Below are 25,704 nucleotides of genomic sequence, written 5' to 3' on the forward strand. Positions count from 1 at the left end.
AGGGATTGAATAAATCGGCTTCTTTGGTGCACCTGTCTCTTGCAAATTGTCCAATTGGAGATGGAGGTTTAGAAAGTGAGTTTAAATCTTAATTAACTCTCTTCCCCTCAGACTGGTTCCCTACATGCCATGTTAATTCTTGTCTGTACCTTTTTCTTACTGCTGCTTCTGTCTGGACTGCCTCCTGTGCCTGTTCAAACCTTGCAGTCTCATGTCTGCCATGAAAGCTTGTCATGCTGAATACTCTCTGAACTACTTTTTACTTAAGGTTGTGATAAGCCACAGACCACACAAATATGTACTGTTTGATATTCTCTGTTTTTTACATTTGTTCATCTTTTAAAGTTTTTCTTTAAGAAATATTTATGGGAAGGACAGAAGCAAAATGTAAAGAGAAAAATCATCATTATTTTAGGTAGTTAAAGCATCCATATACTGTCAATTTTAATGCATTGTGGTATGTGCCAAAATAGAAAATATTTACAAAGTGCTGTGGGAGCATATAAAAGACTGGAAAACTCAGTGGAGTTGGGGAGTCATGGAAGTCATCACAGAAGGTGACGGTTGACTGGGGTCCTGAAGAATTAGTGAGTGTTTGTTGTGTGGAATAGTGGTCTGGAGGGGTAAAGAAGTCTGCGTCCATTTGAGGGAACAGAGTTTGAGGTCCTCTATGTTCTTTTGTTCTAGTAGATTAGGTGCTCTGGTATAGCACCTAATAAAATTCCGGGTTTATAGTTGACACTAAATTGTTGATTGATAATCAAGATTGAGTTCTGATGTTGGAAATGAAAATAGGAAGAGACTTAGGCTTTTTAGATTTTTCTTTTTATTTCATATATCTCAAAAGGTATATAATACTTTACTGTGTGGTCTGGAATAAGTTTGCAATATTCAGGTTACTCAATTTTAGCATCTAAATAGAGTTAAACTATTGTGTAAACTGGAGCAACACTTTATAACTGACATATTTTAGAATGTCCCAATCCATCAGTTGCTTGGGAAGATTGTAGATGGTGATTTTAAGAATACAGCTATAAACTAGAATAGACACAAGAAAAGCAAATAAATCAAGGTTGTATAGGCTCTTCATCTTACTGTGTATGTGATCTTTTTTTCCTTTTAGTTATTTGTCAAGGTATAAAGAGCTCTATCACTCTTCAGACAGTCAACTTCACGGGGTGTAATCTGACATGGCAGGGAGCAGATCACATGGCCAAGATCTTAAAGGTGACTTTATGTTCAAAATTTTGTGAAAACATATTATGTGATTGAGGCACACAAATGTTTTGATACAAGATGGCAATTATTTTTGTCTTTTGATGCATGTGGTGGTTACAGTTTTGTTGAATGAACATGACCAGTTTTCAGTTTGAGGTTCTACCATTTAGTAAAGATCATGTACTTAATCCTAGAAATAAGAGATTTAAAATACCATACATTATGAGCAATACTTTTGCGTACTTTTAGTTATTGAAAATGTTTATTGTGGCACTGAAAGTTTATGCTGTTACAGCCTTTAAATGACTCAAATATTTGTTAACTACTGTAGTTTATAAACTAATAAAATCACTACATTAACATTTTGTAAATACAGGTTTTTTGATTTTATTTATTTATTTATTTATTTTTTCCTTTCCTGATAAGGCCCACCAGGAACATAAATACAGATTTTTAAAACAACAATTTTAAAGGTGATTTAACAACTTTATATTGGTTAAAACTACTATATTTAGGTCTAAAATTACTTAATAATTTGATCTGAAGCCTTTTTAGTAGTTTGATGGTGTAGATCAGGGATAGGCAGGCTATGGCCTGTGGACCAAATCCAGCCCATTGCTTATTTTTGTAAATAAAGTTTTTGGAACATACCTATGCCCATTTGTTTTCATAGTAACTGTGGCTACTTTCACACTACTCCTGGAGAGTTTAACAATTGCAAAAGAAACTGTATGACTTACAAAGCTGAAAATGCTTGCTTTTGGGCCTTTACCGAGCAAACCCACTGACCCCTGGGATAGATAATGGTCAAGAGTGTGGATTCTGAAGCCAGACAGCCTTGGTTAAAATCCCAGATCTCCCTGCCTTGTGACCACGGGCAAATTACTTAACCTCTCTGTGTCTCAGTTTCCTCATCTGTAAAATATGTATAATAAGAAAACCTTTGTCAATCATTTTGAGAATTAAATGAACTAATGTGTATAAAATAGTGCCTGGCACATAATAAACACTATGTAAGTGTTTGCTGTTATTTCCTCTTGTTGCTTTTATACGGTTATTATTAATAGAAAAATGACACTAACAATTTTCCTTTGAGAGTATCATAGGAGCTTTGAGTCTTTTGTTGTTTAAGAATGTAATAAGATTTTTTTCTCTTTTAAAGTCAGTGTTCCCTGTTACTGAAATTTACTTTATGAACAGAGAAACTAAACTGATTATATGTCTTTAAGGTAATATCTGTGGTTAAAATTCAAGCCACCAATTTCCTAAGGCCTATCAACCTGGCTTTGCATATTCCAGGTCTCTAAAGTTGGTGTACCTACCCAAAGATATATGTGAGAACCCTTAGGTTAGGAGAAGAAAATATTAGAACTGATGTATTTATTTTTTGTAGCAAAAAATATCTGTCGTTACTGTATAGTTTATAATGTATATAAAATAGGTATACAGAACTTCATGTGTATAATTTATTGATAAATAAGACACATGTTAAAACTATGTCTACTTGTAGGATGCCCAATCAAGTGTTTGGCATGATGGAATTTAGAGGATCAGCAATGATAGGATTAGAACCAATTCCTTGATTTGGCAGATAAGGAAAATAAAATTCTTAGAAGTTAAGTTGGTGGTTTACATAAATAATCAGCAGGTCACCAGTGGTTGGAGTCACACAGCTAATCAGCGGCAAAGTAGAATCTGGGTCACTAGACTCCTAAACTGGAATCTGCTGTCTATTCAATCTGTCAGGTTGACTTTCCTGTCATACATACCTGATGTGTATGTATAAAGCTCTGACGTAATCAGCCATACTTAGTTCCTTTTAGTGTTTCTGTTTCCTTATTCAAGTGTTTTAATTTCATCTTATTAAATCTTTGAAGTATCAGACCATGAGAAGGCATGAAGAAACCTGGGCTGAGAGTCTGCGCTATAGGAGACCTGATCTTGACTGTATGGCTGGCTTAAGGCGTATCACGTTGAATTGCAACACGCTCATTGGTGACATAGGTGCAAGTGCTTTTGCAAACTCTCTCAGTGAGGATTTGTGGCTGAGAGGTAAGTTAACCTCTAAAATGGAAAATACTGAATTTTTTTTATATTAATTATGCTCAGTTCTTGGTATAATAATGTTATAAGATTTTTTGAAAGCTTTTTTTTCTAATAACTTTTATTTTGCTTTTAAGCTTTTATAAAAGTTATATATATTTTTTTATAGAAAATAAAGAGTAACAAGAAACCAATATTACCTATAAAGATTTTTGATACATGTTGCTAAATTGCCTTCTGAAAATTCTAGTCATTTTGTAGTCTACACTAACAGTGTATGTGAAGCCTGCACTTTCATAAACACTGGATTGTGTCAGTTTTAAAACTTAAAACTTTACAGAAATAAGAAATATCCCTTCCCCCAGCCCCAATTCTTTTAATGCAGGTGGAATTGTTCTCTAAGTTTCATACCTTTTTTTGCTCAATATAGCATGAGCATCTTAACAAATCAATAAATTTATATCTATCACATCATTTTTAGTGACTGTTAAGAGTTCCATTATGTTAACATACCATAGCTTATTCATTCTTGTTAGATACATTTTTCACTGTTACAAATAGTACATTGATACACATCCTTGTCCATACCTCTAATTATTTCCTTTTGGTAAATCCTTAGAAGAACAGTTACCGTATTAACAGAGTATGCATATTTTAAAGGCTTTTGTTATATGATCTTGGCCTAATCTGATAGGAGAACAATTATATTTCATTGTTTTAATTTGTATTAAGTACTAGTGAGATTTACTGGCTGTTTTTATTAATTTGGCTAGCTGGATAATTACATCCTATGCTCATTCTTCTGTGGTAAGAGTTTGTAAGGATTTATATATCTGACTTATTATTTCTGTGTGTTGTAGAGTATCCTAAGTCAGTTTAGTCTTCTACCACAGAATGCCATAGACTGAGTGGTGTAAGCAGAAGACATGTATTTCCCATAGTTCTGGAGGGTGGCCAATCTAAGATCACGGCACCACTAGATCCAGTATCTGGTGAGGGTGTTCTGGCTTGTAGACAGCTGTCTTCCTGTATCCTCAAATGGTGGAGAGAGCACTCTAATCTTTTTCTTCTAATAAGGGCACTAATCCCATTGTGAGGGCTCCACTCTCAAGGCCTCATCTAAACCTGATTACCTCCCAAAGGCCCCACTTCCTAATACCATCCAGTTGGGGGTTAGGGTTTCAACATTAATACTGGGGGGACACAAACTTATAATCCATAACATGGGGTTTTGAAAGATTTGTAATCTGTAATGTAATAGTCCATGATGCTTTAAAAGAAAGGCTCATACGATACTCTCCTCTGATGTAATCTTTTTTATAGCTGTGCTTTTATGATGATCCTTTTGGATTTAAATGAGTAGATCGTTCATCCTCAGTGCTGCTATTATTCATAAGCATTTGTTCAGTTCTTTGAGCTTTTACTGAGAGAGAGTTCTTCGTGACCATCATTTTTTCCTGGTAGGCTTTTAGCATATAATCTCTATTCACACATTCTTTGGATTCATTATTTGTATCCCCTTAGAATTCTTTCTTTGTCATTTTTATCCTGAAACTAACAGTGTTTACATTTCTTGTATTTTCTTTTCCCTTTTTAATGTAAGTTTTTAGTCATTTGAAGTTCAAGATTTTGATCATGAATGCAGTGCAATTTCTGAGCTCCACCTAGTTTTTGCCTGTGAGATTTATCCTGCCACTAGCATTCTTGCTAATTATGAACTGATATTCATTCTGTGATGTTTTTCTCTCACAAATTATGTAGAGTTACTCTTTAACTCTGTAATAGTAAAATATGTTGGATAATTTAATGGCACTAATTCACACCTAATGGGTGCGGTGTGCACTTTCTGGGGGATGGGCACACGTGTATCTCTGACTTGGGCAGTGCAAAGGTGATATATGTAACCTAAGTGTTTGCACCCCCCCGTAGTATTCTGAAATGAAATTAAAAAAATTATTGGTACTAAAGGGAGGATAATCATGGCACATCCAAAAAGAGGGCTTTTTTTTTTTTAATTTGGATTGTGTGTGTGCATATGCTTTTCTATATGTTTTTCTATTTTTACTTTTTCAATACCCAAGATTAAAAACCTGCCATGACTAGTCTTGGGCAGGAATCTTCCAGACATGAGTAAGTGAAGTGCACTGCATTCATGATCAAAATCTTGAACTTCAAATGACTAAAAACTTACATTAAAAAGGGAAAAGAAAATAGAAGAAATGTAAGAACTGTTAGTTTCAGAATAAAAATGACAAAGAAAGAATTCTAAGGGGATACAAATAATGAATCCAAAGAATGTGTGAATAGAGATTATATGCTAAAAGCCTACCAGGAAGTGAAGTGTTTGTGTGTTAAATGTGTATAGAGTTGGCAAGTGATCCTTTGTCTTTTATCAAAAGCACTTGACCTGCAACAGTGCGGCCTCACCAATGAAGGAGCAAAGGCTTTACTGGAGGCCCTTGAAACCAACAGAACCCTTGTTGTTCTGGATATAAGAAAAAATCCACTCATTGGTATGTCACCACAGTTTTTTTTATTGACTTAACAAATAGCAAGAAAAAAAGAATTTGTTCATGTATTGACAATTTTTAAAACTTAATGTGTTTGCTTTCATAATCTTATACTTTTCTAATCTTGCACTTCCTTATGTTATTAGCAGGAAATTTACTGATTGAAATGAGTTATACTTGTAACTTGCTTTTGGCTGCTACTCTATATAGAAGTGGACCTAGAAAATAGATCTGCTTCCACCAAGAGCATTATTTTCTTCTTGTGGAACCTGTGAATTCTTGGAAAGACTATTTCATTCATTTGTTAACTTGACAAGTAATTTTCAAAGACTTCCGTGTGCCAGACACGGGTTTAGGCACTAAGCATATAGTAGTGAACTAGCTAGGCAAAGTCTTGCCCTCATGAAGCTTACATTCTAGTGGGGGAGTTCTGATAAAAACAAGTAAACAAATAGATAATGTGATTTAGGTAGTAGGAAGTGCAAAAATACCTTAAGGTAAGAAGACACATGGGGGCAGGTGGGACTATATTAGATAGGTTTGTCTGGGAACAGCTTCACTGCAGCAGTGACATTTGAGTAGAGATTTAAGAGAGGAACAAGCCCTGGAAGATAGAGGGAAAGTACCTCCTAGGACAAGGAGGCAATGAGTGTGTAGAAAAGGTGGCAGGGTGGGTAGATTATTTAAGGAAAAGCAAGGAGGCCAACATGGTTGGAGCACTGAATGAGGGAGCGCATGGTATGCTGTGAGGTCAGATAGCTAGCCAGTGGCCTGATCTTGTAAGGTTTTCTAAATGAGCTGAAAGTGATGGGAGGGTTTTGAAGTAAAAAAAGGCATGATCCAAGTAGTGTTTCAATTAGATAACTCTGGTGTAAAGAATAGACTTGTGGAGCGAGGAAACAGATAAAAGGGAAAATGAGGAGACCAGTTATGAGACCTTCATGAAATGGTCCAAGAGGGAGGTGGTTATGGCTTATCTTAGGGTGGAAGGTTGGAGGCAGTGAAAAGTGGTGGAAGCAAGGTATAGCTAACAAGACTTGCAGACAGATTAGATGTGGAGTATAAAGGAAATAATAATTTTTTAAGTCCTAAATGATTATTTAGGGTAGTACACCTGGTTAACACCATTTACTAAGAAAAGGAGGCTGTGGAAAAGAACAGCTTTGAACATGTATCATGACTTTAATTTGGTTACATTAGGTGCTTTTTCGGTAGCTAAATGTCTGAAGTGTCCAGACTATTGCTTTTCTATCCAAAGTCACTTTAGTTCCAAAGTGTTTAGATTTGATCTTTGCTGCTGCCAAAGTAGTAGCCACTGGGGGCAATATGCGAAGTGGCATACTTTGATCTTATGTTTTTGAGGAAAAAGTTAGAATACTCAGAGAGGGAAATAGGTATATAATTATATATTTCATATTTAATTTTATGGGAAAAGCAATAATTACTTGGCTTTTTGTTTTAGATGGGAATAGCCACTCATTGGGAAACAGTTACTATAATTTCAATTTTCGTTTTACTTTAGATCATTCTATGATGAAAGCAGTTATCAAAAAAGTTCTCCAGAATGGAAGGAGTGCTAAGTCAGAGGTATAACATGTTTTATTCCTCTAGAAAGAATTTTTTAATTGCTTGTTTTTCTTCTGTTTTTGTTTGTTTTTTGTTTTTTAAAGAAATGGGGGTCTCGCTATATTGCCCAGGCTAGCCTTGAACTCCTAGGCTCAAGCAATCTTCCTATCTCCGCCTCCAGAGTAGCTGGGATTACAAGCACATGCCACTGTGCCTGACTCCTCTTCTGTTTTTAATAAAGTAAAATTAATTTCTGCCATCTTAAAGTTTTCAGGCAAATAAAATGACTTTTCTGTTTTTGAAAATATTGTATGATTTTTTAATTTGGGGTCCCAGAGCTGCTGATTGCAAACCTGTTATTAACTCAGGATATGTTAATAATTTCTAGTTAAGACCAAACTCTCATAAATTACCTGTAACTGAAATGGAATATTTACTATCTCTCTTCTAGTACCAATGGATAACTTCTCCATCAGTGAAGGAACCACTGAAAACTGCTAGACAGAAAAAGAAAACTATAATTCTAGGAAGTGGTCGAAAAGGAAAAGCTACTATTAGAATTGGTAACCCTTTCTGTCTTGGCTTTTTATGTGTTCCGGTGTGCTAAAATTAAAATCTCTTCTCCTTCTGTAGTATCAATAATAGCAACCAATATTGACTACATGCATATTATGAGGACTAAAATTGTTTTGATAGTGATTATGAGAATTTATGGAATGTAGAAATATTAATGAATCATTAGGAAAGGGATGCCAGTACTTCCATTTTTTTTAATTAACTGTCTTTATTATTTGTTTTTCATAAAATATTCATCATTTTGGATATGTTTCCTGGTTGATGATTACTTTTGATACTTTGCAGTTGAAATTTGGGATGCACTTTAATGACAGTTTTAGTAGTGCTTTGGGTGGTTTCTTCTTCTTCTTTTTTTTTTTTTTGAAACAGGGTCTCACTCTGTTGCCCAGGCTAGAGTGCAGTGGCATCATCATAGCTCACTGCAACCTCAAACTCCCGGGCTCAAGCCATCCTGCTGCCTCAGCCTCCCATGTGGCTGGGACTACAGGTGCATACCACTGCTCCTGGCTAATTTTTTTGAAAAATTTTTTATAGATATGGGTCTCTATATTGCCCAGGCTAATCTTGAACTCCTAGCCTCAAGCAATCCTCCTACCTCAGCCTCCCAAAGTGCTAAGATTACAGGTATGAGCCACTGCACATGGCCAAGTGTTTTTTTCTTTTTAATGAAGAATTATCATTTCATGCTATAGGAAACAAAATTTCTTCCTAGTTCCATTTTTTTCCCTTGTTCCTTCCTTCTCCCTTGCAAATTCTTATCCAAAGTTATTTTATCAGGTAACACCTTCTTTTAATGATGAAAAAATCTTAGAATATACATAATGCTTATAAAACAGTACTGCAGACAAGTTTATTGATCTGAGATGGAACATTTTAGAAAAGCATTTTCTAAATGTTTGCTGTAATGTATATTTAATCTTCTAAGTAATAGTCTAGAATGTTAAAGTTAAGTCTATGGTTTCATGACCAAGTATAATGAAAATTCTTCATTATAAAACTCTTTAACAACTGATGACATAAATTTTACATTCTCTGAATATGTAAATTTGGTATAATCTAGTTCTGATATTTTTGTATTGTTTCCAAAGAGTCCTTAACTTTTATTTTCTATAACGTATTATCTTTAGTCACAAAAGCCTTTTTTATATGATGAGAATGAATGACAGAGTATAATAAATTAAGCCATAGCTATTGTGAAACTGACGTTTTCTTGTAAGTAACTTTGAATTTTGAAACAGTAAAACCATAAGAATTAATATAGAGGAAACAAAATAAATTTTTCAAGTTTATAATCTGCCAGTTTCCAAGCAAAAGGTTTGTGGTAACTTGTGTACCAAATACATTAAGATCATCAAACAGTTAACAGCAAATAATCTTTTATTTGGATGCTACCTGAAAATGTTATTGTTTGACTTAGTGTCACTGACCTGTACAATTAACAATGGTTAAGCTATAAAACTTAGTAATATAACATAATATATAAGACATCTTAGAAATTATATAATTTTGGTAGCTGGTGGCATATAACAAGACAGCATGCAATAAGAATAAAAACCAAAACTTTTTTCATACTTAGCATGATTAAAGAAAACGGAAATATGACTGAAGTTTATAAGCTCACTGAGCTATTTTAAGAATAATTTTATTTCTTGGGGTTTTTTTTTTTTTGCCTCAGTTATTTGGAGACATAGAGGTAAGCTAAATCAGTGTCTGGCTGTATAGATTTCAGTGAACATAGATAGGACTTAAATAATTTATGTAAATTGTGTCACATTCATATTGCAATTATGTATGCAGAAAGAAGATAGGAAGTTTTATTAGAATTTCTTTTTGTCTCCTAACACTATAAGTATAAATTCTTTGGGTTTTAATTAAAAATATATTTGCATTAATTTCCGAAAGTGAAGGAGAAGGTATACACACACAAACAATACACAGGAACATTCTTTGAGGGTAATTAAATTGAAAAACAAAAATGAAATAACACAAGATGGACAGAGCTCGTATATATTATAAGAGGCATTTGTCCAGAGAAATTGCATAGAACTATGTGATGATTGTCAATAAGTTATACTACATGAAATATTTGTCCTGTATTAACATGTGCACTTTATTTTAAATGCCATCCTACTAGTGCTAAAGTAGATCTTGTATAGTAAAATAGGTTAGAAGCATAAATATAACCATTTTAATAAACTCATATTTTTTTTGTTTTTTAGACAGGGTCTCACTCTGTTGCCCAGGCTAGAGTGCCGTGGCATCAGCCTAGCTCACAGCAACCTCAAATTCTTCCTGGGCTCAAGCAATCCTACTGCCACAGCCTTCCAAGTAGCTGGGGCTACAGGCATGCGCCACCATGCCCAGCTAATTTTTTGTATATATATTTTTAGTTGTCCAGCTAATTTCTTTCTATTTTTTTAGTAGAGATGGGGTCCTGCTCTTGCTCAGACTGGTCTCGAACTCCTGAGCTCAAACAATCTGCTCGCCTCGGCCTCCCAGAGTGCTAGGATTATAGGTGTGAGCCACTGCGCCAGGGCTAAACCCATATTTTTTCCTCAGTAATATTATAGACAAATATTTAAATATGAATTTTAATATATGATTTGTTCTGAATAAAGTATTAATATTTATGTGTAGCTTTTGCTACCAAATATTTTCTATAAAGATACTTGACTTTTTAATATTGAAATACAGGATAAATCTCTACATTTCATTCTTTTAACCACTAGGTTTTATTTGTTTCCTTTGTGTTTTCTATAAAACTAAATGAGCACTGAAGGTCAACAGCCTTATGGGAGGGTAATACTGACTCACCTATCACTCAGCAACCTTCAGTCCTATAACTTTGGTAGTTTTTATATGGTAAAATTAATCTAAAATTGAAATTTTAGTCTAATTCAGAAAGTTCTGTTTGGCAGGGGTCATGGGTGTATCTATGTTTATCTGTATTTGAGATTCAGAAATGCCAAGATGTTCTGAGATTCAATAAAGTGAATATTTCTGCATGATTCATAATGAAATGTATCATGTTTAATCTTTCATAATTTGCGATATGTCTTTTTTTTACTTTTGTGTGCTCTACGTGTCTCATATATTCAACCTATATTTTAGTTATGATAACTTGTAACTCTAGAGAACTTATATTTTTAAAACATTACTGGCCTATTTTAAAAGATTTTTATAAATTGATCCTGTTTTTAATGGCCTTGGTATTATTGTCAGGTGCCCATTTGTATTCTTTTAAGAGTATGCACACCTGATAATTAATCCGTGGACTTTAAGTGCATCGTTATTCTTTCTTTTTAACACTTTCTCAAACATAGGATTTGCGACAAAGAAACCTGTATGTAGTGGAAGCAAACACTCCCTTGGTAAAGAACACTATGCTCCTACACCTCTACCACCTGGTGTGTCTGGTTTCTTGCCGTGGCGTACTGCAGAACGTGCAAAAAGGAACAGGTATTTTTTAGTCATTCAGAATTCTTTATTTTGGAGCTTCTGTAATGTGGGAATAAAAATGACTCACACATGGCTTCTGCCTCATGAGTCCTTTAAGGAAGAAAAGCAAAAAATAATTATAATTAGGGATTTCAAATTATTTCTTAAGTGTCATAGCAAGTTGTAGCCCTGTGGGAATCCAGAGGAAACTGAAATTATCTCCAGTTGTGCAGGTGAGAAAAGGTTTCATTTAAAGCATATATAGTTAAACCAAGCCTGCAGTATAGAAGTAGGAATTTGGAATGTAGGAATGGGGAAAGGGGCATTTTAAACACAGGAAATAATTTAGTGCAAAATGGATGAGAAGTATGGATTAGACTTAATCTAACTCAGTCAGCTGGCCTAATTCTCATTTTAGTGAATCATATTTAGGAAATCAAACTAGATTTTACTAGTTTTAGCCAATTACTTGCCCAGGGAGTGGCTGTTCCTAGTTATTTTTGTCAAAAAAGTCTTTTAAAATTGTTATATTATAATTTTAGGCTTCTTAAGTGTATTAGATTACTGTAGATTATTTTCAAATGAATGACTTGGTAGTATTTAAGAAATTGGGGATTAACAATTGCTTATGAAAACAAAGAGAATTGATTTTAAATAGGACTGGGAAATAGGTACTATATGAAATATCTGTTCAATTGCTCACATTAAATCAATGTATATAATCTTCATTAGGCAGCTGACCACTGAACTTTTCATAAATGGTGATGTGAACTATTATTGCATAAACTGTAATGCTGAGGCCCCAATCTTTACACTTTTCTTTTATAACTTTGTGGTTTCATATCTTCTTCTTGAGACACTTACTAATCTCAAGTTTATCCTGGTTACAAGGAGTTGTAAATTAGAGAACAATTCATATCACCAGTTAAAGAAGTTAGACTGGAAATCACAACCATCCTGAACGTAGGAACTGAATGTGTCTCTTGGAAGATCAGAGAGTTATCACAAAGATATTCTGCTAAATTCTGTTCAATTTTCTCTATAGCAGAGCCTTCCAGATCCTTATTTTGATGTTATTTATTTCCATACACAGTTCTATATGGATAGTATACTAATAAGCATTATTACCTAGTGTTAATTGGTGTTGTGTTTACATCAAAATATAACTTAATTTGTTGATATCTCTTTAGGGGCTTTCCATTAATCAAAACTCGTGATATACATAATCAGTTGCAGGTATGTAGTTATCATATGTATATGTAGGGGGTTGGGATGGGAAAGAGCTGAAGATCATTCTCAGTGCTTTTAAAACTACATAGAGCCTTATAAAAAACATTTTCCTCCCTGAAGTAAATCCATTTAAAAATTTCCAGGTTGCTCTCCCATTACCATGCTAGTTTTGTGGGTATGTCACACAATGGGGGCCTTGTGGTTTCATCTGTAGACAGGGAAGCCATTTCTTCCACAAATCAGCTGTTGCCCAGTGAAACAAATTTGCTATTTCTGACCCAACACATGGACCTATCATAGTCAAGAATGTTCTTAAAAATTTTCAAGAAATGTTTTTTGGGGGAGATACACACACACACACACAAAAATATATATATATGTATATACTCCAGATCCTAAAGCCAAAACAAAGCAACCAATCCCAAAGCCTCTGCTTTTTCAGAGCTTTTCTTCCTCCCTCACCAGGATTACACACATTTCTTGTCATACTGCCTCACGGTGTTGGAGCAAGCTGATTCTGTCAGAGTATCAGGTTCTCCTTCCCAGTTGTCCTGGGAGACTCTGTGATTTCTCTGTGAAGGATGGCACTACTGAGATTAGAGAGGAGCACCTGTGTGTCCATGCGGACCCTTGCATGCCCTGCTGCTTGTGGTAGAAATTATATCCTAGTGACTATCTTCTGTACAATTATGTAATTCCAGCACTCTTCTTTTTGATCAGTAGACGTTTTATGGGATTATGAGCAAATCAATTTTTAAATGTTTGGAAACATCATATTGAACAACATTTCATTGGCAGTGAAACTTGACAGGAGAATTGTATTGTTATTACGCTAGTTTTGGCTTAAGGGTGAAGAAAAGATGAGGTTTTTGATGTGTAAATATTAGTTATATGTGTGTATATGCATACGATTTATTAAAAAAATTCTAGTTTTTATTGTTCACAGTTTAGCTATATTGACTTTTTAATTATTCTTCTAATTCTTATTTTCCTCCTAAAAATTATACTGATGGTGGAGAATAAATTTCTCATCTGCATTATAAAGGTGATCTGAGAAAAACTGTTTACCCTCACTCCTTACTTGGTTTATGTGAAAGAAATTTAATAAAATAACATGAGCAATTACAAATATTAATCATAACCATGTATGACAGAATTCTATATATTAACGTAGCAAGAATAAGTGTCTTTTTACTTTGTTATTGATTGTTTTAGGCTAAGGAGTAGCGAAAGACATTTATAGACAGTGACTTAATACTTCAGAAAGATCACTTCAATTAGATTTCTTTAATATTTGGTATTTTGTTTATATTATTACTTATACAATCTTGTCCTCTTTAAGCAACCAGGTTTTCCTGTGACTGTGACAGTTGAGAGTCCTTCATCCTCGGAAATTGAAGAGGTTGATGATTCTTCAGAAAGTGTTCATGAAGTGCCTGAGAAAACCAGTTTAAAACAAGAAGCATTACAGGTACAAAGTTGTCACTGTAAAGATATGGAGAGGATTATTTCAAACTGTATTTAGTATTTGACAGTGGCTTGATTATGAATCAACTCTGGACAGCTTGCGTGAGGATTCTGTTTTCCCCTCCCTTCTATCGTGTATCCCCTTGAATGGTTCCTTGTCTTAGAACAAGGTGAAAGGAGGACATTTAAATCCTAAGAAATAAAAATCAAAACATATCAACAGTAGTATATTTTCAAATTTTTAGAATCATAAAATATTAGATTTAGGGAAAGCCTTAATTGTCGTAAGATACACTCAAAAGAAATTGAGTACTAAATGAATGTAGTCATCTCATTGAGGGCTCTTATATTATAGACCAGGAAATTGATGGTTCTAGCTGAACTCTCTTTTTTTATTTTTATATACACATATTCATTCACTCACACACACACACACACACACACACACACACACACACACACACACACACACGAGTCTGAGGTCATGCTGTTGCCCAGGCTGGCCTAGAACTCCTGGGCTTAATAATCCTCCCACCTCTGCCTCCCAAGTAGCTGTGACTTCAGGTGCTCACCATCACACCTAGCTTAAATTCCTTTTTATGAGAGGAAGATATAACTTCATTTTTAATCAAAATAAAGTTGAAAAAAGTTTTGATATTGATATTCTCCTTTCATAAAAGAAAAAATTTTAAGAAGCTTCATTATATTGCTTTGTGAACCTGACGTCTAAAGTCATTCCATCCTTCTATGTATGCACAGAAAAGAAAAATCTATTTTTATAACAATTTTTGTACCTCAAAAATACTGTATTTTATTTCAAATTTAATGCATAGATGATAAATTGTAGTAAGGGAAACACCATTTTGGGAGGCCTTGTCTTTTTTGTATGTACTACAAAATCCACATTTAATTTTTAAAAATACATTTTTCTTTTAGTGTGAAACTTACAAATACAGCAATAGTTATCCCCTTTCTTTTTTTTAAGTGAGGGGGCTTGTAAAGAACATAAATTTATTTCTCATAGTTCTGGAGACAGGAGAGTCTTTTTTTTTTTCTTTTTTATTTCAGCATATTACGGGGGTACAAAGGTTTAGTTACATATATTGCCCTTGCCTCACCCAAGTCAGAGCTTGAAGTGTGTCTATCCCCCAGATGGTGCGCACCACACCCATTAGGTGTCTATATACCCATCCCCTCCTCCCCCCTCCTATCTGCCTAACACCTGATGAATGTTACTGTTATATGTGCACTGAAGTGTTGATCAGTTAAAACCAATTTGATGGTGAGTACATGTGGTGCTTATTTTTCCTTTCTTGGGATACTTCACTTAGTAGAATGGGTTCCAGCTCTATCCAGGATCATACAAGAGGTGCTAGATCACCATTGTTTTTAGTGGCTGACTAGAACTCCATGGTATACATATACCACGTTTTATTAATCTACTCTTGTATTGATGGGCACTTGGGTTGTTTCCACATCTTTGCAATTGTGAATTGTGCTGCTATAAACATTCTAGTGCAGATGTCTTTTTTATAGAATGTCTTTTGTTCTTTTGGGTAGATGCCCAGTAATGGGATTGCTGGATCAAATGGTAGTTCTACTTGTATTTCTTTGAGGTATCTCCATATTGCTTTCCACAGAGGTTGTACTAGTTTGCACTTCCACCAGCAGTGAATGAGTGTTCCTGTCTCTCCACAACCATACCAACATTTATTGTTTTGGGACTTTTTGATAAAGGCCATTCTCACTGGAGATAAGTGATATCTCATTGTGGTTTTGATTTGCATTTCCCTGATGATTATTAGAGATGTTGAGCATTTTTTCATATGTTTGTTAGCCATTAGTCTATCTTCTTTTGAAAAGTTTCTGAGACAGGAGAATCTAAGGTCAAGTTTCTGGCAGATTTGGAGTGTGGTGTGGGCCTGCTTTCTGGTTCATAGATGGCACCTTCTTGCTGTATCCTCACATGGTGGAAGGGCAGTTAGCTTATTTTTATATGACTGTGGATATCACTATTTGATTTTCAAAAAAGAAAGCCAGATTCTCATTTTTTAATTAAAGTTAATGATATTTATATGGTGAAATTTTAAGATAAGTATTTACAATATTATAAAATGTTAGGCAGGAATCTGTAGATCATGTAGAATTACTCTTTTTATCTTCTAAATGAGCGTTTACAGTTTATAGCACCTAAGTGGTTTATTACTAAGTTGCAGAGTAAAAACAAAATGCTAGATCATTTGATCTGCATTCATTGTCATTTTAAATGTGTTGTATTCATTTCTTTCACCAGGGGACTAGGAGATCATATTTCTAAAAGTGGTGATAGCCACTGGGGAAGACCAAGAAGGTTAGGAAATGTAACTAAGAAATTTCTGATTCATGATACTCTGAGAACATTCTCAGTTCTTCTCCATTTTGAGAACCCCATAAAAGGATGATATCAAAAAATTTTAAATATGTAAACCCATAACAATCAAGAAAACAGAAGAGGTTTCAATATATTTTGAAATACAGAAGACAAGTGGAAGAATATGAAACCAAATCAGTAGAACAAAGGTGGTTGGTGTTAATATCATTCCTACTTTTCAGAAAAGAAAGTTAAGACAGGGAAGAAATTTGCCCAAACTGTACCTCATTTAGGATTGGATCAGGATTTGAGCTCAGGCTTTCTGCCTGTTCTCTTGAACTCAATACTATCTCTCAAAAAACAGACAGCTTAACTCTGCACATTGAATAGAATATAAATATTAACTTTGACAGTGTAAAAGCTCAGTTTGGAAGGTGGACAAGTAGCTGGAAAGAGGAACAAAACAAAAGCATGTATGTTGTCATTTTATAAAGCAGGATGCTGAGAGAGGTACAGTTCATAAACAATTTAGATCTTTAAAGTGTTGTATATCGTTAGAGGTTGAAGGGATCATGACCAATGGAAAAACTAATAGTAGTACAACTGTATTGAGAGAAGTCGGCATAAGAAAGTATGTGAATGAACTATTATTTAGTAAAGCAGTCAGTTAATAATGTCTAAAATTCAGTCATGTAGTAGTCACATAACCATGTTATTTAGAAACAGAGAAGAATTAAATAAGAATGGCTAACTTAAACCTCACCAAAACAGAAGTCCAAGTTGCCAATAAATATGGGAGAGTTTTCAATTGTATAGATAATCAGAGAAAAATTAATTAAAGCCAATATAGGATGCCACTACACTCCCATCAGATTGGCAAAAATAAAGTCTAATAGTAATAGGTATTGCAGACCTGGAGTGTAATAGGAATCTCTCACCCGCTTACACTGGAGTATAAGTCAGCATAACTATGTTAGAAAGCATTGAGTATTGTATCAATTGAAGGTACATAGTAATAAAAACCTGGTGGCCCAACAAGTGCCCCAGGGCACATGCACTAGAAAAACTGGTGCAGCAGGCTCCATGTGCACTATTTGTAATAGCCCAACCTGAAGATAACCCAGATGTCCATTAAAAATTAAATTGTGGGTATTTGTACAGTGGGAAAACTATAAAAGCAATAAAATCGAATGAACTAGAGCTACAGGCAACAACAGATGAATTTTGAGAACAATGGTGAATGAAAGAAATAAGATACAGAAGACTGTATGCACTATGATTCCTTTTACATAAAGTTAGAAGTAGGCAAAACTAAACTATATTGTTAGGGATATGTGCATATAAAAGAATGATCATCGGGAAATTGAGGATGGTGTCTAACTCGGAGGAGGAGAGGAGCTGGTCGTGGGGAGAGGATATAGGGGATTTCAGAGACAATAGATGGTATTTTACTTGCAGACTTGGGCGGTGGCTACATGAGTATTCCCTGACAGTTGTGTTCTATGAGCTTTTCAATACGTATATCATATTTTACACTTAAACACCTGCTTAAAGAAATGATTGCCTCTAGGGAGTTGGTTGTGTAAGGAGGAGACTATTAACTTTCATTATAAGTTCTTCTCTACTGATTGCATTTATATGTTCATTCATTTTGCATTAAATGAACGTATTCTATATACCAAGCACTCTTCTTAGTTTTATGTGTATTAATTCATTTATTCCTCGCAAGAAATCTGATATGTGAATTTATCTTCATTTTGCAGCTGAGGAAATTGAGGCCTAAAGTCATTGAACTTGCCAAGGTTTTACAGCTAATGGTTGGATAAAATACACTCTCTTCCCTCAATATCTGTGTTTTAAGTGGGAAAGTAATCCGACAGTTATAGTAGAGGTGATATATCCAAATGATAGACTCCTCCATTGCTGATAGCAGTAGAAATCTTAGAAATCTTTTAGAAAGTCATTTGGATGTAGGTATCACAGAACATTAAAAATTCCTTTTTTATTAACTTCTTGCAAGAAAATTATTCTAAATACAGATGAAGAAAACCTTCATACATAAAAGTGGTTATTATTATTTTTTTTTTTTTGAGACAGTGTTTCACTCTGTTGCCCAGGCTAGAGTGCTGTGGCGTCATCCTAGCTCACAGAAACCTCAAACTCCTGGGTTCAAGCAATCCTACTGCCTCAGCCTCCCAAAGTAGCTAGGACTACAGGCATGTGCCACCATGCCCGGCTAATTTTTTCTATATATATTTTTAGTTGTCTAGCTAATTTCTTTCTATTTTGAGTAGAGACGGGGTCTCACTCTTGCTCAGGCTGGTCTCGAACTCCTGAGCTCAAACTATCCTCCCGTGTCAGTCTCCCAGAGTGCTAGGATTATAAGCATGAGCCACCATGCCCTGCCAAAAGTGGTTATTTTATCTGGTTATTTTACCTTATAATATGGAAAAGTTTGAAACTAAATGTTTAGCCATAAAGGGATGATTAAGTGAACCAATAAACAGGTTTAGTGGAATATTTTGTAACCCACTGAAAAAGTGAAAGTTATTAATCCTCTCATCATTTGAAAAATGATTGATTCAATGTTAAATGGAAAAAAGTTGAACATAAAATTTCATACACAGTCATGCCTCAGTACACACGGGGGATTGGTTCCAGGATTCTCATGCATACCAAAATCCACGAGTACTCAAGTCCCACAGTTGGCCCTGTGGAACCCACTTATATGAAAAATCAGCCCTCCATAAATGCAGGTTTTGCACCCCATGAATATTGTATTTTTGGTCTGCATTTGGTTGAAAAAATCCACATATAAGTGGGCCTTTGCAGTTCAAGCTTGTGTTGTTCAAGGGCCAACTGTGCAGGATAAAATTTGATACATAGAGAATCAGTATAGATAGGAATATATATAGCTATGTTCTAGAAAAAATCAACTTGCCAGTGTATAGAAGGAGGAGGCGGAACAGATGTCAGGAAGGAAAATTACTCTAAAATGTTATTGTTAGTTTTATTTAAGTAGTGGAATATTGAGTGCTTTTACTTACTGCTTGTTTGGTTCCTTGTTTCCTTTAAGGAGTAATTCATGCTCCTTAAAGGAATAATGGGGGAGAGGATACTTTTTTATAAAAATGGAACATTATGTTCCAACTCCCTCCACTAGAGGGAGAAACTATTTCATGTAATTGTACTTTGATGTGCTGTTTAGAACCAGTCAAGAATGAGGTATTTTAGTCTCCTTTCTCCAATTGTGATGAGGTTTTTTTTGTTTGTTTGCATGTTTGTTTAGAATTTCTCAGATATCAGTTTCAAATAGTAAAACCATATAAATAATAAATAAAGGAATTCTGCAATTTCTTTTTCTTTTTTCCCATAAAAACTTGCTTGGTTTTAATAATGAAACATTAAAGAATTTGAAGTTACTAGTGCATTTACTAATTTTTCAAACAGTATAAAAATGCATGCCCATTGAGGAACTTTTTGAAAACAGTGAAAAATATATTGAGTGAAATAAACAGTGAAAAAAAATACCTGGATGTTTTATAATCTGCCTTTTTGTCTCAGAAAGGTATAAAAAATATTTTGTCATGTTACTGAATACTTTTCCACATCAGAAAATCTTCTTTAGCTATGGACCATCTCCCAAGAAACATGTACAGAAAAAAATTTGAATATACAACTCCTGAGACACCATTTTTTAGTGGCTTCATAGAGCATTCCATCATATGGATATGCTATTTTTATTTAAAGCAATCACAATTTGGAGGCTTTTAGCTTACTTCTAGGGTTTAGTTATAAACGACAACATGTGATAATAAATCTTTGCCCACATCTTTGATGATTACCTTAGGCTAAATTCCCAGATATAAAATTGGTGGTGTTTACTAAAGATTACTCCAGAAAGTAGTACCAATTGCATTTCCTGATGTCTGTATATTATAGAGTTCCTCCCCTCAATACATGTATATACACACCAGGGTTAAACTGAACTCTAAGTTGAAACTCTTTAAGTGAGTGTTGAAAAGCCTTTGAAATACATGAGTATATCTTCCTGTTTTAGTAAGTGTAGGTGTTCTATTTACTGCTACATAAGAAACTACCTCCAAACAGTAGCTTAAAACAATAACAATGATTTATTTTGTTCATGAACCTGGAGGTTGAATAATATATTAATCATCTATACTACAAACTTAGTGGCTTAAAACAATACCCGTTTTATAGCTCACAGTTCTGTAGGTCAGAAATACGGGCAGGACATAACTGGCTTCTCTGCTCAGAGTCTCATAAAGCTAAAATCAAAGTGTCAGCCAGGCTGCATTATTATCTGGAGGGTCTGGGAAAGAATCTGCTCCCAAGCTAATTCAGTTTGGCATAATTCAGTTCCTACAGTTGTAGGGTTGAGGTCCCCATTTCCTTGCTGGCTGTCAGTCAAGGGACTCTCTTATCTCCTAGAGGCCTCCCTTCTTGCATTTCTTACCACAACATTGTGCTTTACTTCTTCAAAGCCAGCAACGCAGAATCTCCCTCGTGTCTAATTCTTTTTTACTTTAAGTCTTTTTCAGGAAGAGCACTGTCCCTTTTAATTATTATAGCTGCTTGATTAGGCCATGTCTTCCCAGGATAATCTCCCTATCTTAAGGTCATTTGATTTGGGGACCTTAGTTACATCTTCACAATTCCTTCACAGTAGTACTAGATTAGTGTTTGATTGATTAATGGAAGGGGTGTGCCCCAGCAGAAGGGAATCTCGGGTGTCATTTTAGGCTTCTGCTTACCACAAGGAGTGTACCCTGCTTTGAAGGACCTTAGAGTCTTAGTTCTTGAAAATCATATGAGAGTTTACCCCTGTCCTCCATTTTTTTTCCTGTGAACTAGTCGTCATGATCCTTGACTCCAAGACATCCCCCTTGACCATTTTGAGGGAAAACATTCAGAGATAAAAGACTTTCGCTCAAACCCAGAATGTAAAAACCAGCCAGTTGGCTGTGGAACTGCTCTCTCCCGGGAGCAGAGGGAGGAAAAGGACAGGAATGTTGCCATTGTGGGCATCCTCTGCTTGCCACAGCCCTGGCCCTAGGCCTGGATGAAGGGCAGAGACCACACTTTAATTCTTCTCTAACCCCCACTGTGCCTAAGCACAGTTTTGGTCATATGTATGCTCAAAAGTATTTACTGAATGAATAAATTCTCCATTAGATGACTCTCAGCTCTAAGAACCAGAAGGGACATGGGGCAGAGTTCACAGTCCTGCTTCATTGTCTGCTGAGGGTATGAGTCTGGTCTCCAGGGCCCCAGCTGCCTTTTGGGAGCATTGTGGGGACCAGCAGGGCTAATGGGCACCACTAATCTGCTGGGGCAGTGCCTTTGGCAGTTGATCTAACACAGACCTTGAACTGTGGCTGAGAGCAAGGCCTATGTTCCTGATTCCTTCATTTTGATGGCTAGTGCTTGAGCGTTGGGTAGGAGCTGGGAGCAGGGCAAAAGCATCTGCTGGTCCCAGGAGAGTGTGAGAAAAGTTGCATGGTGGTTCTGGCTCCCCAAGCAAATTAGGCAGAGTGGGTGATGGCCCAGTCTTAGTCCATTCCTGGTTTTATTAAAACTGGAAGATTGCTTATGGCTAGTTGCCTGGATTTTACAGTAAAGGATTTCAAAACAGTTTACTTCGCTTTCAAAAAAGGGGAAAAGAAGGAACGTTTTCACTCTCCTTCCCTTGCTTAGGCATCCTAATTCGATAGATGTGTTGTCCCAGGCCTTCGTCCTGGTTGGAAATAGAATTCATTTTTAAAGATCTTTGAAAAAGAGGCCATTTGTGAATTCAGTAAATTGTTGAGCCCTGGCCGTGATCAAGGCGGTTTATGCCAGTGCAGAGATCAGGTGATAAACCAGACAGACACAGACCCTGACATTCCACTGGGGGTTAGCATTCTTAACCTCCTAAGGAAGGGTTAGAACTGTAATTGCTCTTGGGACCTCAGAGTCTTAGAGCCTTTCCTAGAATGAGCAAGGAAACTTTGGAGCTCCAGTTGTCCAGTGAGAGGATGCCAAATGCCCCAGCCTCTTTCGTGTTTTTCCTTCATAGCTTCTGTGTGCTTAGGTAGCCCCTGGAACTCCTCATGATTATCCTCCTTCACCACAAGATGCCCAGGGAGTCTGGTGACCTTGGAAAAGGTGTGGCCGGTCCTGCATGATGTCTCCACCCTGCTTCTTGATCATGATCAGTGTGTGGGGGAAGCTGGTGACAATTCTTTCTGGCTCTTGTTTCTTCCCTCAGTGTTTCCGATCCTCTGTCCTCTCTCCATCCCATGTCTGATATTTCTCCTGGTCCCGTTGTCCATACTCCTATTACTGCAGGCCACTCCACTCTGCCCATTCCATTTTACTGACCTTGGTGAATGGGAAGATTACCACCTCTATGACCAGGAATGGTACCCAGCTTCTTGAGTTCAAAGCTTGGCTCTACTACTTAACTAATGATGTGATCTTGGTCTGCTACTCTACCTCTCTCTGCCTTAGTTTTCTCATCTGTAAAATAACATGGAGTTAATAATCATATTTTCCTTGTAGGGTTTTGATGACTAAATTAGTTAATACCTACAAATGCCTTGGGACATAATAAAGTGCTTTAAAAGTGTTTGCTTTTTTAAAACTGCATTTTAACTTGCAATTACATAATTCAGGTGTGTTAGATATATTACTAGAGCTTCCTATTATAAGGGACCCACAAATAAGAATAGAATTTTCTTTTCACAGCCTTAATTTTTAATTTCTGGCTCAGTAATTACATGTATATGCCTTTTAAGGTGAGCTGTCACAAACCTATTTTTGAAAGAGTGGGATTGAAAATAAATCTATAATATGCTAATTTGGTATGTTTTTAATAATGAATTTCACTAGCATGGTATGATATATTATGCAAATAGTAGACTATAATCCTGATATCTGAGTTCACTTCCAGCTCTACCCCTAGATCTATAGCTGAAGAGCTTTGGGGATCATACTGTGAATTAGTTATAGTATTTACTTTATTATTTCACACTAGGAAAAACTGGAGGAGTGCCTAAAGCAGTTAAAGGAGGAAAGAGTGATAAGGCTTAAGGCAGATAAACGAGTCAGTGAGGTAAGTAAACGTTTTGTTATGTTTTGAGAGTATTGGTTTTTGGTTTGATTTTAAGCCATACATATACATATTTCTTATAAACTTTAAAGCGAGAAAATATAGTGTATTGCAAATTGGTTGCACTATGTTAACCTTTGTATGTACTTACATTTAGTGATCATGTGATCTGTATTCCAAAAAGCATGTTTTTAAAAATGTAAAAATTGTAGTTTGTTGGGTTTTTTTGTTCTTTTATCTGACTGGAGCTTATTTTCTGTTCATGATGCTTCAATTCAAGAATGCATTCATTAGGTTTATACTATATATCCAATTACATAAAATATGGTGATGAGACTACTGACAGTGAAGTAGGAAAGTGAATAATTTAAATAAGTGTAGAGTAATGGAAAACTGCTAAGAACGCAATGAAAGATAAAAATCTATACCATGAGGATTAAATTAGGCTAATGTGCATAAATGCAGGACATAAGCTAGAAAGTTCTATATAAATGTAATTTATCATTACGAAGTGAGTTTAAGGAGGAATTTTTCAAAGTGTATGTATTGGATTAGAAGACATTTACTCATTTGATAAATGTTGAGCACCTGATTATATAAGGCAAAAGGTACATCATGAACAAAATGACCTTTCCGAAAAATATTAGACTTGGGCTTCTGTGTGGTATTAGATAAATAGATGATAAAGGGGAGGAGCGTGCAGGAGAGTAAATATTTTCAAGTAGCCAAGGGAGGAATATTGCTAATTTTACTGTAATAAATTGTGTATGATTTAGGACTTTTAAACCTATACATTAAATATTTTGCTGATGAAAATTAATCCTTAACAGTTAGCAAAAGTGTAATATACTTTGCTCAAATCAGACTCTATATTTCATTTACTAATTTAAGAGAAGCCTTAAATAGCTAATTTTGTGACATAGAATGATCCAGTATGAATTTAACCAGTTAGAAATGTGATCTTTTTGAAAGATCATTAATGAAATAACATTTATATACTACCTGAGTGTTACCTAGGAAATTTTGTCAAATGTCTCTGGGTTTTGATTGTTATGTGATATGGTCACTGACTTTACTGGTAGAGAGTTAGATTAATTACAAATTTATTGTGTTTTTGGATGTTTCAGTTTTGTTACATAAAAACTATTTTCTTTTGAAGATAAGGAGAGAAGATCATGTCAAACATTTTCAATCTTCTTTTATAGCTGGAACATGAAAATGCCCAGTTAAGAAATATAAATTTCTCTTTGTCTGAAGCCCTTCATGCACAGTCATTGACAAACATGATCCTGGATGATGAAGGTGTTTTGGGCAGCATTGAGAATTCTTTTCAGAAGTTCCATGCTTTCTTGGATCTCCTTAAAGATGCTGGGTTAGTTTATTTCTCTTTTTGGCATTCTTCCCTCTGTGACTTTAATGATAGTTTGTTGAGGAATTTGAACAATTTTTACAACTTCCTTCAGTCATACTTAATGTGTGATTGTAAGTAATACATTTGATTTTTTTCAGTGGGGAATTAATTTTTAAAAGGAAAACAAAATGGCAAACCTGCCTTGCTAGAGAGCTCATTATAAAAGAGTTAACCTGTAGCCAGGCGTGGTGACTAGCACCTGTAGTCCCAGCTACTCGGGAGGCTGGGGTCGGGGAACTGCTTGAGGAATTCAAGGCTGGTCTGGGCAATATAGGGAGACCCCAGCTCTAAAAAAAAAAAAAAGTAATCTGTAGGTAGAGTAATTGGTAGGTATAATTTTTGGTAAGGACTAAAGTGAATGTAGTTTTAATTGAAAATATTCAGGAACATATAAGAATTTTTCTACCTTTGATTCATTTTTCTTATTAAATAGGTTGGAATTAAAATTATTTTTGTCCTAGGCATTAAAATTATTATTAATGTGCAGGGTAGATATAGTTATAGATCAGTAGTCGATGGTAGTCAACTGAGAATGATTTTGCTGAAAGAAGATGCCAAAAGAGAGAATTGAAATAGATAATTGATGGAGTGATGTTTTTTAGGTGAATGGGTTGGTGTGGGAAGGAAGGGGCAAACATATTCTGGGAAACTCTAGGAGAGGTAGTAAAGATGTGTGTGATGGAGGTGAGAGGCACTAGGTGTGTGGTAAAAGTTGAAGCTTCTAGTGAGACAGTTCAAAATGGAGAGGTAATATGTAAGGAAATAAAGTCAAGTGGTTTAA

General features: G+C 35.3%; 1 protein-coding gene across 3 annotated transcripts in view; it reads left to right on the forward strand.

Moving 5' to 3' along the window:
- CEP78 (centrosomal protein 78) overlaps window positions 1-25,704 on the forward strand; it is a 35,789-nt gene that overhangs the window by 3,309 nt on the left and 6,776 nt on the right. For all 3 annotated transcript variants that reach the window (XM_045562699.1, XM_045562700.1, XM_045562702.1), the window contains exons 3-13: window positions 3-75; window positions 1,124-1,227; window positions 3,096-3,270; window positions 5,661-5,774; window positions 7,294-7,358; window positions 7,789-7,900; window positions 11,237-11,372; window positions 12,542-12,587; window positions 13,924-14,052; window positions 23,438-23,515; window positions 24,718-24,884. In XM_045562699.1, coding sequence (XP_045418655.1) covers window positions 3-75; window positions 1,124-1,227; window positions 3,096-3,270; window positions 5,661-5,774; window positions 7,294-7,358; window positions 7,789-7,900; window positions 11,237-11,372; window positions 12,542-12,587; window positions 13,924-14,052; window positions 23,438-23,515; window positions 24,718-24,884 — 1,199 coding nt within the window. The remainder of the gene's footprint in view (window positions 1-2; window positions 76-1,123; window positions 1,228-3,095; window positions 3,271-5,660; window positions 5,775-7,293; window positions 7,359-7,788; window positions 7,901-11,236; window positions 11,373-12,541; window positions 12,588-13,923; window positions 14,053-23,437; window positions 23,516-24,717; window positions 24,885-25,704) is intronic.

This window comes from Lemur catta, chromosome 10 (genome assembly GCF_020740605.2).
Source record: "Lemur catta isolate mLemCat1 chromosome 10, mLemCat1.pri, whole genome shotgun sequence".
Lineage (NCBI taxonomy): Eukaryota > Metazoa > Chordata > Mammalia > Primates > Lemuridae > Lemur > Lemur catta.